The 14,395-nt window shown below is 48.2% G+C and overlaps 5 protein-coding genes across 5 annotated transcripts; 3 read left to right on the top strand and 2 right to left on the bottom strand.

Moving 5' to 3' along the window:
• Positions 1-346: 346 nt before the first annotated feature.
• Positions 347-2,924, top strand: JR316_0011985 (uncharacterized protein; the record flags this gene model as incomplete). Its single annotated transcript, XM_047897626.1, has 2 exons — positions 347-478; positions 540-2,924. The coding sequence occupies 2 exons, from the start codon at positions 347-349 to the stop codon at positions 2,922-2,924; spliced, it is 2,517 nt and encodes an 838-aa protein (XP_047744035.1).
• A 265-nt stretch (positions 2,925-3,189) lies between these two features.
• Positions 3,190-5,500, bottom strand: JR316_0011984 (uncharacterized protein; the record flags this gene model as incomplete). Its single annotated transcript, XM_047897625.1, has 5 exons — positions 3,190-4,163; positions 4,213-4,508; positions 4,665-4,790; positions 4,836-5,131; positions 5,186-5,500. 5 exons carry the CDS (start codon positions 5,498-5,500, stop codon positions 3,190-3,192), a joined length of 2,007 nt encoding a protein of 668 aa, XP_047744034.1.
• An 879-nt stretch (positions 5,501-6,379) lies between these two features.
• Positions 6,380-10,263, top strand: JR316_0011983 (uncharacterized protein; the record flags this gene model as incomplete). The annotated part of the gene is made up of 7 exons (XM_047897624.1): positions 6,380-6,667; positions 6,721-7,964; positions 8,013-8,187; positions 8,318-8,744; positions 8,778-9,141; positions 9,188-9,930; positions 9,980-10,263. The coding sequence occupies 7 exons, from the start codon at positions 6,380-6,382 to the stop codon at positions 10,261-10,263; spliced, it is 3,525 nt and encodes a 1,174-aa protein (XP_047744033.1).
• A 44-nt stretch (positions 10,264-10,307) lies between these two features.
• On the top strand, positions 10,308-11,932 carry JR316_0011982 (uncharacterized protein; the record flags this gene model as incomplete). Its single annotated transcript, XM_047897623.1, has 3 exons — positions 10,308-10,511; positions 10,564-10,860; positions 10,913-11,932. The coding sequence occupies 3 exons, from the start codon at positions 10,308-10,310 to the stop codon at positions 11,930-11,932; spliced, it is 1,521 nt and encodes a 506-aa protein (XP_047744032.1).
• Positions 11,933-12,159: 227 nt separating this feature from the next.
• JR316_0011981 (uncharacterized protein) lies at positions 12,160-13,439 on the bottom strand (the record flags this gene model as incomplete). The annotated part of the gene is made up of 4 exons (XM_047897622.1): positions 12,160-12,732; positions 12,781-12,945; positions 13,003-13,211; positions 13,265-13,439. 4 exons carry the CDS (start codon positions 13,437-13,439, stop codon positions 12,160-12,162), a joined length of 1,122 nt encoding a protein of 373 aa, XP_047744031.1.
• Positions 13,440-14,395: the final 956 nt, after the last annotated feature.

The raw sequence follows: 14,395 nt of genomic DNA, 5'->3' as shown, positions 1-14,395 counted from the left end.
GGAATTTTTGCTAGAGGTGGGAATAAAGTTGTAGGAGGACATACAGTCCAGAAAGTGCAACTGGGTGGGCTTGTTTATATATCTCACGGAATACAATACTATCCTAGGATTCTCCATGACACGGAAATAGATTCACCCGTGTATCGAACTTAGCAACTTTTGCACAAACTGGATCTGGTGAAGAAATCACATGACTCAGATTGTACATGTTTGTGTATGGTTTTGTTTTGCGGGACCGCTTTTTTTTAGACTTTTTTTAGACTAACTCCAACCACGATCACCACCCCACGTTCTACCGTGCCTCACCCATTAACGCGTCTTCCCCCCCAAAAAAAACGCTTTCCCAATGGCCTCTTCATCTTCCACCACCGCCACCTTCGCCCAACGCCTTGCTGACTGGGAAAAAACCTTTACAGAGTGCTACCGCAATGGCGAAAGCGCGTTCAACGCTCAGTTGGAGCAGCTCTACAGGGACTTGGTGAGTAATCGATATCCCTTGAGCATAAGACTTACTGAACAAAAAAAATTCATCCAAATAGGTTCCACTGTGTCAAGAACACGTCAGGGACGCGGCCAACTTCCGCCTCGTGGATTATGTCGCAAGCCCTGTCGTGTATTCATACAAGACCAGCCAGGGCAAGGACGGCAAGCAGGTAGCAAGGTTCGAGGTCGACTGGGCAAATTTGCATCATCAAGTCGCAAATTTCAAGGCATACCAGCAAGGCCAGGAGGCACAGAGGAAGAGGAGGGAGGAGGAAGAGCAAGAGAAGAGGAGGGAGAAGGAGGAGCAAGAGGAGGAGGAGAGGCAGAGGGTGGAGGAGAGGAGGAAGAGGGAGGTGAGGAGGAAGAGGGAGGAGAAGAAGAAGAGGGAGGAGGAAGAGGAGAGGCAGAGGGAGGAGGAGGAGGAGAGGCAGAGGGAGGAGGAGAGGAGGAAGAGGGAGGAAGAGAAGCAGAAGGTGGAGGAGAGGAGGAAGGAGGAGAGGAGGAAGAGGGAGCAGGAGAGGAAGACCAGGGAGCAGGAGAGGCAGAAGGCGGAGGAGAGGAGGAAGAGGGAGCAGGAGCAGGAGCAGGAGACAGACGAGGAGAGGAACAAGGAGGAGACGGAGAAGAGACGGGCCGAGAAGGGCAAGGGCAAGGCAGTCGAACCCCCGGTGGAAGACGGACCCGTGACAGACGCCCACAAAGACAAGGGCAAACGGAAAGCGGCGGACCCCGTGGAGTCCATTCAGTTGGCTCCAGCGGACTACAGGGGCCCACGGACAAGGAAGGGGGAAATCATTCCCCACATCACCGCCTCCAACATGCCTGGTCACCCAGCGTACAGGGAGAAGCTGGAAAGATTGGCGAAGTCCAAGCAGGGGAAGTTCAAGAGCAAAGCAATCATAGGAAGCCACACGGACGAAGACGCGGACGCCGACGTCGACGAGGACGACGAAGGCGATGACCAAGAGGCCTCGCCTACCACCCCCACCCGGAAGATGCTCACCCGGTCTGCAAAGAAGGACGCCAACCAGGACAATATCCCCCCCATCAGGAAGGCGCGGTCGAGATCCGAGAAAGCGCGCCAGGTGCCGGAGGGGATGGTGGATATGGTGGAAAGGTGCACGGGATGCACCAAATTCAAGGTGCCGTGCCATGTCAAGGGAGAGACAGGCACTGAGCCTCTCGTCCCCGTAAAGCACCAATCTTGCGAGTCTTGCAAGTCTCGCAAGATTCACTGCAGTTTCTACCCGGGACGTTTCTACCCGGGACGCAACACTGTCGCCGGGCAATTCAACCTCTCGACGCCGCTGGGAAGTTACGGGGAGGTGTTGAAGTTGGAGGAGGGAGAGGATGTTCCGGCGAAGGGGAAGGCCGGGGAAGGGTCGTTCCCCGAGGATGTGGGAGAGCTGCTTGTGCAGCTGTTTGAGCGACAAGGCCGACTGATGGAACGGATGGATGGCCTTTCCGCGTCCATGACGGCGATAAACGCACGGATTGCAACGTTCGCCGAGACAAACTTGGCGGTGGAGAAGAGGATGAAGACCGTCGAGGACAGCTTCCAAGAGCTGAAGGCCGAGTGGACCACGGCAAAAGAACAAGTGGCAGGAAACACTTCGCTTTCCGTCACGATGTTCAACAACATCAAGCAGGCGATCCAGGACGTTCAGTACGTGGTCGGGGTTTTGCTGGAGCAGGATGAACAAAGGAATCCCGCCCCCAAACAGGCAGCAGAACCCTCCAAGACGGAGGTCGAACAAGAATCGGGTCCGTCGCGGACCCGTGAACCCACCTCTGCGCCACAATCCCCCAGCCCACCACCACCGCCAGCACCCCTCCCTTCCCCACCTCCACCTCCAGCAGCACCCATTCTCCCTTCCCCTCCTCCACCACCGCCAGCACCTGTCCTCCCTTCCCCACCCCCACCTCCACCCGCACCCGTCTTCCCTGCCGTGTCTGCGCCACCAATAGAGCTATTCTTGCCCGGTTCGACTCCAGAAGCGCCTTCGCCCCCCCCAGCTGGCCGACCCTCGCTCCCACCGGTACCACCCGTCCTTTCCCTGTCTCCACCACCCCCTCTCCCAGCTCCACGTCCTCGAAGTTCGACGTCAAAGGCCGCACCGTTGTCAAAGGGTGCACCATCGTCAAAGGCCGCGCCATCGTCATCGTCAAAGGCCGGCCCATCCTCAAAGGCTAAGCCATTGTCAAAGGCTAAGCCATCCTCCAAGGCTGGGCCATCCGGGAATGGACACTCATCGGAGTTGTCTGATCCCTCGGACAGCGACGAGGTTGAAATTGTGGAGGAGGATGTTGAGATCGTGGCGTCCACGCTGCCCGCGTCGAACATAGCCACAAAGACAAGGGCTGGACGGAAGCGAAAGGCGGAAACGACTCTGGCTGAAGCATCGTGCTCGCCCAAAAAACCCAAGGCCCAAAAAAAGTAGTGTATTTCAAATCTTTGTAACTTTTTTTGGTCTCCTTTTTTGCCTTGTCTCATAGATTGCATTGTACAATTTTTAATATTTGGACTGTATATAGTTTTTACTCTCATGTGCTCATCTGTTTTATATCTCTCCCAAAAAGTAGCACTTGATGATTTTTAATGAACCCGCTTTCTGTTTTGATTTTGTGTGAAAACATGTTTGAGAAACATCAAGATAAGAATAAAAAGCATCACATTCAATAGGTATCATGAATCTACTTCAACAGCTAGGCTTTCAAAGTTTTTTTTCTTTGTCTTTTACCTGCTACAGCAAGCAGACTTGCTTCCTGAAGTGCTAAGGCATCCGAAGTCACATTCCTGCGGGCCCGTGTTTCATCCGTATCTGGACTTGTTACTGTCTCCACAAAGGCATCACAAGTCACGTCCCTGCCGGCCCGTGTATTATCCGTGTCTTGGGTTGTTCCTGTTTGGACTCCATCTTCTTCCACTGTGTCAAGTGGATCTGAGTAGGGCTTTGTTCTTTTCCTAGGTTGAATCCTTCTAGTTGGTTTTGGCTTAACTGGGGGGGGTACAGAACTCTCTTCATCGGGTCCGTCCATTTCCGCCGTTCCGACATATGGCTTTGTTCTTTTTCTTGGCATAATCTTTCTAGCTGGCTTGGGAGGCGCCTCCTCAACCTCTGGAGTTGGGCTGGATGATGGATTGACAATTGTTGGGCTGGATCTACTTGGTAGAGAGGGTGGCTCGCTAGATCTTGAAGGTGCGTCGGTAGGAGTCTCATCCGTCTCTGGCGTGACTTCAAATCTGGCAGTAGTGCGTGGCATCGCGGATGCCGGACTGCCCCGTCCATTATCAAACTCTGACAGATTGGATGATTCAGAGTCGCTTGAAGATTGGGTTTGAAGTCGTATAGCTTTTTGCCTCAGGCGACGTTTGGTTATTGCTGCAGGAGGTGGAGGTATCGGGTGGGCTTCTAGGCCGTCAAACAAGTTGGACGGATAGAGAGGTTCCATAATATCATAGCCATTTCCAAAAACCTTTGAAAATTTAAAGGGGATGTCTCCTTGGGCTTGACGGTCCCTCCATAGCTTGAGAATTGCAGAGGTTGACTCCAGGCGGAGCCGGCTCGGATCCGTCACGGGGATTGAACTTGGCCAATACTCTGGATCAATCATTTCTGCAGAACGCCTTTCAAGAGCATCCCAAGGAACACTTGAACCAGGCCTGTCCTTGGCTAAAGCTGTATACATAGTTAGCAAGTTTGTTGAGGACATAGACAAATTACACACCATAAACCTTGTTCATGTAAATTCTAATAATTGACTTTTGTGCATAAGCGACTTCTCTCCCAGTTGAGCCATAGATAGGACTAGGTACTATTGGAAATCCATTGCTGCTAAACTTGAGGGATTTTTCATGAAACGATGCATCTGGCAGTGCTGGATTGGCCACACCCTTCTCTATTTCTGAAATGTGGACGAGGTATTGAACAAACGCTCTGCGAAAAGCGGCCAACTCGGATGGAAAGAGTTGCCCAAAGGAAGGAATTCTGACATCGTCGAGTGCTAGATCGCTTGTCTGGGTCCTTCAATGCCCATCAGTCAACATTAATACGGGCCAAATTATTCCGCCGCGAATGCTTACGGCGGAAACTTTATCCGCCGTAGGGTGTTTACGGCGGATAAAGTTTCCGCCGTAAGCATTCACGGCGGAACTTGTTCATGCCGTGTTTAACACTTACATTGAGTATTCGATTTTACCCTCAATATCATAATGCCCCTCAAAGGTAATGGACCTCATACCCATTCTCTGCCACTTAAGTTTCTCCATTTGTCGAAGTATTTTTCTGCCTTGCCTGGCAGCAGTCCTGCAGATGTCAGATTGACGGCGGAAACAAGTTCCACCGACTCACTTTGCCTTCATTGATTTTGAAACACCTTTCTTATTCCATTCCTCGAGGATCTCCATGAACCTGTCCCGCTCCTCCTGAGTCAATCTGGCCTCAACCTGCTTACGTCCTTGTTGATAAAACTTCATCCAATCTTTACTTCCACGAGCAGCATTCCCTGATAGAAGCGCAACCTCGGAGTCAATCTCTGCCGACTTCTCCTCACGGAATACCGTCTGAAAGGTTATACGGGAGTTCAATCCTTCCAATTTTACACCAATTCGATTTGACGCATGGTTTCTAAACCAATTAAATATTCGCTATTGTGATGGTTTATGTGTGTAACAAAATTTTCAAAGAAACAACGAGCTCACATGCTTCTTCACCTTCCATTCTTTGTGTAGTTGCTTATCTTCCTTCCTAGCACGTCTAGAGTATCTGTGATCCCATGTAGCTTGCAGCTCAGGTATGACAGTGTTCTGTATGTAGTCTGCTTTGGATGACTTTGATGTATCTTTGTAGGGCTGTACATGCTTTTTCAACACGCGCATTTCCTTTGTTGTCCAAATATTTGATTCTTCCGGCGGAAAGTCACCCTCCGCCGTCTGTCCGTTTCTGGGTCCGTTGTGGGTTGTGGCATTTGCGGTAGAAGGAAGCGGATCCGCGTCGGGGGATGCATTGGTGGGCATAATTGCAGTGATGTAACAAGTAGCTTATCGATGAGTATCTGTGTGATCTGGTCAAATCTCACGTTATACGGAGATAAAATAAGCTTCCGATCATACTAAATAAATGATGTGATGTCATATTTTTCCCAATCAGGTAATCCCGCTTCATCGTCGGCCACGATGATCAAAGCATGCTGGTCGCTGTCACATACATTGACCTCATGATTTTGCAATAGTTCCCTCTGCATTCAATCAATAAACATGGAATTTTGTAAACATTTAGCGCTTTATATAAAGATAATTTTACAAGGTTTTAAATTCTTGTCAGATGGCTGTAAAGATACAGAAACACAAAATGCAAATTCACGTCTTCTCACCCAAAACTTGTGAAACCCAAAACGGCAGTCATCTCAGAGACCATGAGAGGTATTCAAATGCATAATTTTTTTCAAAAAATATAATGATCCCAGTGAGCTCATTTTGACACATTTTCTAGTATATTGAGAATATCTCCTTAAATACGAGGATTCACATTCTACAAAAAATGTCATTCGGTAGCTATTAAAAATATCTTTCATATGATATACGCCGGAGGAATGAGGGGCCAGCCAGTGAAAAGATATTTCAAAAACACTCCAAAGTGTGGTTCTGAAAGGGTCGTTCTGCATCATATTGTACATTTATGATGGGATCACGTCCATTTTGTGCATCTCTGGATTAAGTTTTGTTCATAACATTTCACTCACTCATCCAAATATGCTGCAAGATAAGTCATATGAAAGCTATTTTTCTCCTCTTTAAAACGGCATAATTGAGGGAAATTTATCTACAGAAATAAACATGTTATACTACATTTAGATCTGCGCTCACAGGCTGTCAGACTCTTTGTTTCCAACATCCATGGGCTTCAAGAAAGTACCTGATAGGGGATCGGATGAGGAGTTTCCCAATGTTCGGGAGGCCTCCTGGTCTAGTGGGGCCAAGAAACGAAAGAGAGGGCGGCCGAGGATCCACAAACTTCCTGCAGAATCATCATCAACAAACCTCCCTCAAACAACGACTTACTCTTTCCAAAACCATGAACACAACATTCTGGAAGAAGAAATACCTCATTATCCGGGAGATCTAACTGATCAGCAGGTACTTGATAACCTGAGACAGCTAGATGACGACAGAACGGGAGGAAAGGTATGTTTTAACATGTTTTCAGTAGAATGATCAGGATGACTTTACCTATCCAGTCTCAAAATGATTACCTGAGGGAATGGCTCCCGAAACGAGAGGTGTATCTTGGAACAATGATTGGAGGAGAAGCCCCGGATCCGGATCTGAATGGACAGTGTCAGCAATGTCAAGGAATGTCTGGAGTGTGGAGATGTTGCCAATGCTTTGGCTCTAGAATTTTGTGTTCTGAATGCCTGCGAAGAAACCATCAATTTACACCTTTCCACCGCGTTGAGAAGTGGACGGGTCTATATTTCCGTCCGGGAGCTCTGTGGGAAGTGGGTGTCAAGTTGTATTTGGGTCATAATGGGAAACGTTGTCCTTATCCCACGGATCCGAGCCACCTAGGATGGGACGGCGGAAACAATTCATCCGGGAGTCATGGGCACGGCGGAAACAATTCGCCCGTCTTTGAAGATGAACACGGATTGGACCTGGATCCGCTTCCTGCGAGCAATGACCAAGAATCCTTTACGGCTCAGCTTCTGGCGGACCCGGAGGTACCCCATTTGGTTGAGCTGGACGATGGAGACGATGAAGACGATGATCTATTCGAGGAAGTCGATACAACCTATCTGGACCAACCTCGTCCAAAGGCAGCAGACAACAATGGAATTCCTTTCAAGGCAATTGTGCACACCTCCGGAGTCCATTATCTGCCCGTGCGAACATGCACATGCCGGTCCGTCCGCCTTCCGTCTATCGATTTACAGTATCTGGAGATGGGATTATTTGCAGCCAGCTTTGAAAACGTTCAAACTGTGTTCACAGTTGAGGTCCTTGAGGACTTTCGGATGGACAACCTCGAGTGCAAAACGTCGGCTTATCAGTATTACCAAAAGTTGCGAAGACTGACTTCGCCAGCGTTTCCAAAAAAGGTGCTGAACCGCTATCGTGAATTGAGAAGGCTTAGTAGAGAATACAGGGACCTTGTCCTGAGACGACAATACGGAGAAGGGCATACAAGAGAAGCGGTGGTCCCTTACTATCGTCATTGCCATGATTCATCACCAGAGAGGATGGGTATTAATGTATCTGATCCAATTGACGGCGGATCTGATAGTCCGTCTCAAGAAGTCGGAATGTCAACGGACCCGTCTCTGGGACACGGCGGATTAGATGGTCCGCCTGTACCACAAATGACGCGGACCGAGGATCATCCCGAAGTTGAAGATAGGAGAGGGAAGTTGGCCTTATTCTGCCCCGCCTGTCCACAGCCTGGAATAAACCTACCTGATACCTGGATTGATGATGCTGATAGGCAAGTTTTAGTTATTCTTCAAGGGTGACTGCAATTAACAGCAAGTAGCAATCTGTACATACGTAGTTATGTTGCAGATGGTAATTTCAAAGCAGATCACCTCAATCAGAAAAACGAGGGAGACGATGTTTGGTTGAGCGTTGGAGAAGGATACATGACTGCTCCGGGCCCTTACAAGGAGCACATTAAGGAAGCAATTTCTCTTGCTCCACGTTATAAACGGGTGCGTTATCTACCATGATTTATCTTTCACGGCGGATGCTTACGCTCCGTGTCAAAATCTTCTACGGCGGATGCTTACTTTCCGTGTCAAAAAATATCAGGAACAAACATGTCATAACTACCACGCCCAGAAAGCTGAAAACAGAGTCAGCCCGGGTAAGAGAGTACGTGGAATTGGGGCACACGCTTGCGCTAGGCACGGATGCTTCTGTCCATCCAGCGTTGTCGATTTTGACAAAGGTGAAAAGCAGATGCACATGGATTGGTCTTTGACTCAGGCCAGGGAAACTACCAACACACAGGGAATCACAAAACATTTGGAAATCTACGATATAAACTGTCAATATTGCGTTAACTTGGCAAGGCGTCTCTCAGAGTCCACAAAAATGCATTGGCCACCTTCTGTTAAAATGATTTTTGCAATTGGTTTATTTCACGTCCACGGGCACAAGACGGAATGTCTTTACAACTACGCATCCACCTATGTCCCGGGTGTGGGAATCATTGACGGAGAAATCCTGGAGCCGTTGTGGTCCGTGTTAAATGACACATCCCGGAGTACACGTTCCGCTACCACTGCCCATTGAGCAGAGGTTTTGGACGACCACATGGGGGATTCCAACTGGAAGAAGACCATTAATATGGCTGCAACAATTGCTGCAAAGTTCAAACGGGCACGGGAACAGTCCGGAATCACAGACCGATTTTATAGGGGTATCACGGATCAACAAGATTCCGGGCTCATCAACACTTGGGAAGATGAAATTTCAAAAGCAGAAGCGGACCGAGAACAAGGTGTGGCCGACGCTGTTGGCAAGGTAATGGCAAGCAAAGTGAAAACGGCTGCTGGACGCCAAGAAATTGAATTGCATCTTTCAAATATGGAACTTACATCTAATGGTGCTACTGGAAAGGCAGCATGGATATCATCCGGCTTAAAACTGGAGCAAGCGCAGTACGATTATTTCAATTGCATCCTACAGAATTTAACATGTTTTTAGATTGGAGCTCAGGGACCATGTCAGAAAGCTCGGAAAGCATCCTTCCACCGCGCAGAAACTTGACTTGGTCAATAAACGTCGCTCCATGCGGACCCGCGTTGAAGCCTTCTGTCGATCCGCTATGACCTTCATGGGCGAAGATGTCTTGGAGGATATTCAAGGGGACATCGCTCCCATACTTGACTATGAAGTCAGTGACAACGACGATCCTGATCTTGGAAATGTCAACATTACCCGCGCGGATCCGGAACGACAGCCGCTTCCGTTTCCCTCCGCCGTCAAACAAGATTTCTTTGACGGCCTTGACGCGGGAACAAACCTCATTTTAAAAGGGCTTCGCAAACTTGAACTTCAAATAAGACATGGCCACGCAGAGGACTGTCTGGAAGCGGTCCGGTCAGCCTTGATCCAGCTTTCTTGGCAGTATAAATATCAGGTTCGGACCGCCGACTCCGTCTATATGGGGACTCGTGCTTGGGATGGCGTCAAGCTTTTGAATGCTTCCTGGAAATTGCACCGGCGACTCTACAACACAAACCGTCAGAAGATGATCTATTTATCTGCTGGCGTGCGAGACGAGGATAATATTCGGAAACAATATCCCATTCTGCAAGTCCATGATTGCAAGCATAGTAATGCCGTGTCGGATCCGAACATTTGCGGAGGAAGCTCGGACCGTCTAAGTTGGATTTGGAGATCCCGTCAGGGCCTGGACAATGATAATCAATTATACGTTAATGAGTGTGAGTACTGCTATTTGTATTTCTAATTTTTTTCTCAAGGGCTTCTTAGTCTTTAGGCTAAACTGGCTCCGCGCGCGAGCTCAGAGGAATAGATGGCAAGAGGAGCTGGCCTTGACAAAAAAGGAAATGGAATGGACTGTCAGATTTTATGTGTATATGGCAAAGACATGGCGTGCACGGCATGATTTTGTTCCTGACAGGTTAGTTGGTCACAGGGCAAATGCTCAAAAGCAGATTGCCATGTGGAATGATCTGGGGCGGGCCGCGGATAAGGTCTTCCGTCAAATTAACCCGGAGTATCCGTCCGTGTGGAGATTTATAATTACAGATTAACCAGTTCTTTGAACATTCTTGTTGTATCTCATCTTGTTGAATTCATGCACTTACCGCGGCTTTTTAAACCTCCTGTCGAGGACGAACATCATCTCCTTACCTATGATGAGCGACGTGCTCTGGCCAAAGTTCATGTCCATATTTGTGGTGCACGGATCCGTGCCGGATACCGTTTGTTCATTGCAAACGGAGACTCTGTTTCCTCCGTGCGTCGCCAAAAATGGATGTATTTGCTTGACCTAGAGGTGGTAAGACAGTAATTTTGAACTATTATATCTTGCATTGAGAACTGCTCGATAGGCTATACTGCTGAGAGTACTCGGATACTGCTATGTCAATGGATTCCAAGTCGATATTCCATTTTTTATATCAGAAATTCTCAATCAGAGCGTACATGCCGTTTTGAACCGAACTCCCCACCATCGAGCTGTTCTATTTGAATCTCTAAATCAAAGCTGGTCAGCATGGGAAGATGATGAAATTTTAAATCAGACCAAGAGCTGGGGATATTGGTGGAGGGACGGATTTGCTGAAGGCGATGAGTGGCAAGTTGCCTTTGTTACCGTTGAATCGCAAGCAAGAGAATTTTGGAACAAGGTATGTTTTTTTATTGCTGTGGATTATATCTGATTTGCGTCCTTCCCACCAGGTGGTTCTGCCTGAATACCAACAAGAGGTACTCCGGCTAAACAATCAGAGGAAAGAAGCTAAGGAGGGCGCAAGTTCATCCACCTCTGGGCCTCCAAGAAATCAAGAAAACAATCCCAAGGGCAAGGGAAAGGCGGCTGAACGGACATCCGTCCCCACCTCGGGGAAGCACGGATCCGCGTTGACGGGAAAGCACGGCTCCGCGTTTTCACCGCCCACGGGGAAACCCAATCCGCCGACCCGTGTTGCAAACACGCGGGATGAAACATCCCCAATTGCAATTTCTGACCACAGACCGCCCTACTGTCCCCGCTGCGGTCAGCCTATCCTAACGGGCGTAATGAGGGAGTTGGCTCACCTGCGCCGGAATGTGGCGGACAAAATGAAGAATGCCCATAAAGCAGTGACTACTTCTTCGGTCGCCTTGGGCAGATATTCTGTATTGGAGAAGATGTGGATTGACTCTAAGGAGCTCCCGTTCTCTAACGGCAAGGGGCTTTCAGCCAAATACAAATTTCAGCATCCCGTTCACCCTTCTCCTGACAGTTGGGGCGCTATAACGGCTCAAGCCCGGTCCTTCGAGGTCTCAAAGCTCAAAGTCGCTTCATTTTACATCAACGACATTTTTTATTCTTTTATTGCCGTCAAGGAACTACCTTTTCATCCACTCTGGTATCATTCGCCACCCTCCAACACTGCAAATATTCATCTCCCAACAGATACTCTGCCTACGCCCGGTTCCGTCAGCCCTCCGTCAAATGCACACACCAGCAATGCCTTCCTTTTTAACGCAAGGTCAAGACCTGTTTTCCCGGGAGAAGAGGATGATATTGATAGTACGTCTGATACCACTGAATCCTCTACACCAGCTACGTTTTTAGAGCATCTCGCACAGGACTTTGAAGAGGAGGCGGATGAGGAGTCTTCCGCCGGTGATACGACGGAGGAGTCAGATGCTTCCGGTAACTCAGAAGAGCTTAGCGAGGACGTGTCGGAAACACCCTGGGATGAGGAATCTTAGTTGCCCACCTCTCGCACAGGACATCGAAGAGGAGGCGGATGATGCCTTTTCCGCCGGTAATACGACGGCGGAGTCCGATGATTCCGGTAACCTTGGAAGAGCTCAGCGCGGACGCGTCGGAAACACCCTGGGACAGAGAATTCTGGTTGTGCTGTAGCTTTCGTACTGTTTTGGTTTGGAAATATAAAAAAATCTTCCCCAAACCCAACTTCCAAGTCAAAAACTGATCATATTTCAAAATCAAAAGCGTTGGTGGCCGGTAAATTTGCAAAAAGATCGTACGTAGTAGACCATCCCGCCTCTTGGACTCCCAGCTCTTCAAATACAGTCCTACGCATGTAATAGACTATGACTGCCCTGTCTCCATCGCACACCGCGCCGTGTTGAAGCAACCTGCCGGTAATTGCAACAAGGGTCATGGGATCATACTTGTACCGAAGTCCAAGGCCCGGAAGCTCAAGCCGTCCGTGTTCACCCTTCCCAAGCGGCATCAAAAAATCGTACCATGAGTAGCACGACCCATTATCCCGATGGTATGGTGTATCTCGGTTGCTGATCACGGTCATGACTCCAAAGGGCGAACTCCAAATTGTGAGAATTTGCTTCAATATTTCAGCCTTATGGACAAGCTCCGGTTCCGCAGCAAGCCGTTGAAGAAATTTCATTCCCGCCCGGTACTGCTCGGGATGTATAATGCTCAAGATGGCTCCCAGCAAAGCCGAAGATGTCGTCGTGTCTCGTATAAACTCCTGTCCAATTGGATTACACAAGTCCAAGGAGACCTCAAGCGGGTTGGACGTCTGAGGAAAATATGAGGCAGTATAATAATTAGCATACAAGTTTCTCACCTCATGGCCTTGCTGAAACCATGCCGGGGAGAAGTTAATATTTCCAGGTTGAACCCAACCTGGCTCATGTCGAAAGTAACTGTCATTGACCCTCCAGCTTGTGGCCAAAGGTACCGCCTTGTGAATCATTGTTTCAATATCCCGTAATGAATTCCACACACTCTCCTGTTACTCTTTAGAAAGCATAATATATGAATTAATTGGTCTGTTTCTAAAACTCACCACCCTTGTCTCTGACAAAATACCTGGCAGGTACCACACCAATATGTTGCCTGCACTATCGACCACAGTTCCGGGCAGGGTTTGGTACTGTAACGCGGAATGCACCGGAGAAAACTTGTCTTTCAGGCGAGCCTCAACGGTAAAATTCTGACCCGTGCAACGTGCACTGAGATGAGTCAAATATTCTTCTGCATCCCACGTCGTATATTCTGCCATTCACACATTATTTAATCTCAATTTTCAAAGCTTATTGATTGCATACCTTGATTTTCAAATGCCTGCAAAATCACCTCCACAGCTAGATTGCACTCAAACATGGTCTCAGCACTGAAGTTTTCCCGGATTTGATTAGGCAGTTCTGCATGCCAAAGACGACTAGCTATTTGTGCCTTCATGTAGTTTGAGAGGGATTGGGTTAGCTCAAAGGCATAATCCATGCTATCAGGGTATGTGGAAAGGAATGTGCTGCCAGTATAATCTATACACCTTATTACATATATTAACGGTCATCCGATGTATGATTCTTCAAGGCGGATATTTGTCGGAATACAGAAGCGGGTGGATGAATGGACCCGTCTCAGCACAACACGGGTCAAAACGGATCCGTCTGCTTGCAATACACGGGATGTAGATGGACCCGTCCGGTTCATTTGCGGCCCGTGTTTTTCCCGTGCAGCCCGACACGCGGATCCCGCATGCCACCCGGCGGCTCCATTTAGTGCTAAATGGCACGTCATGTACGCTATGATTTGCCAGGATAAATCACACGTACATCACGCTAATCTCCTAATTAGGTAGCGGGAGTAAATCCACCGTGTCTCACGTAATATCCTTATTATTAAATCTTAGGTAATGTACGTTATAAATAAACTGTCTTATGTGTTCCACTTTAGTACAACGCATCACCTTCCCTTGACCATGATCAACTTCTTCAGCTACGAATTTTTCACTTATACTCGCTACTTTCTGCCTCGGTACCTCAGCCTTTGATTCCTTCAGCTGAGGTACATTCTTATTCTGTTACTCGTAGAAAGTAGCTGACCTAGTTTATAGTTGAGACTCATTTCGTGTTCAGGTCAATATATAAGCCTTTGATTCCTTCAGCTGAGTTGAGACTCATTTCGTGTTCAGTTTCCTTCACCCGCCCATTACCAAATCACTTTATATTCTAAGAAACGGTAAAATCATCGTCTATGCCAGAGCCAACCAGCAAAGTGTTTCAATTTGGGGAGGCCATGGTCTCTTTGGACGGTTATATTGATAGCGCTCGAAGTATGTGCCTCGCGACCCGTTACGATGATACATCCCTTACACAAGTTTAACTATGCTTAGTGCCAGCTATAGACGAATTGGCAGCCAGCAGAATATTTGATTCTGCTTTGCTGGCCGTTGA

The sequence above is a fragment of the Psilocybe cubensis genome, chromosome 11 (genome assembly GCF_017499595.1).
Source record: "Psilocybe cubensis strain MGC-MH-2018 chromosome 11, whole genome shotgun sequence".
Lineage (NCBI taxonomy): Eukaryota > Fungi > Basidiomycota > Agaricomycetes > Agaricales > Agrocybaceae > Psilocybe > Psilocybe cubensis.
The sequence above is the reverse complement of the archived record's forward strand: the minus strand, read 5'-3'. Positions and strand labels throughout refer to the sequence as shown.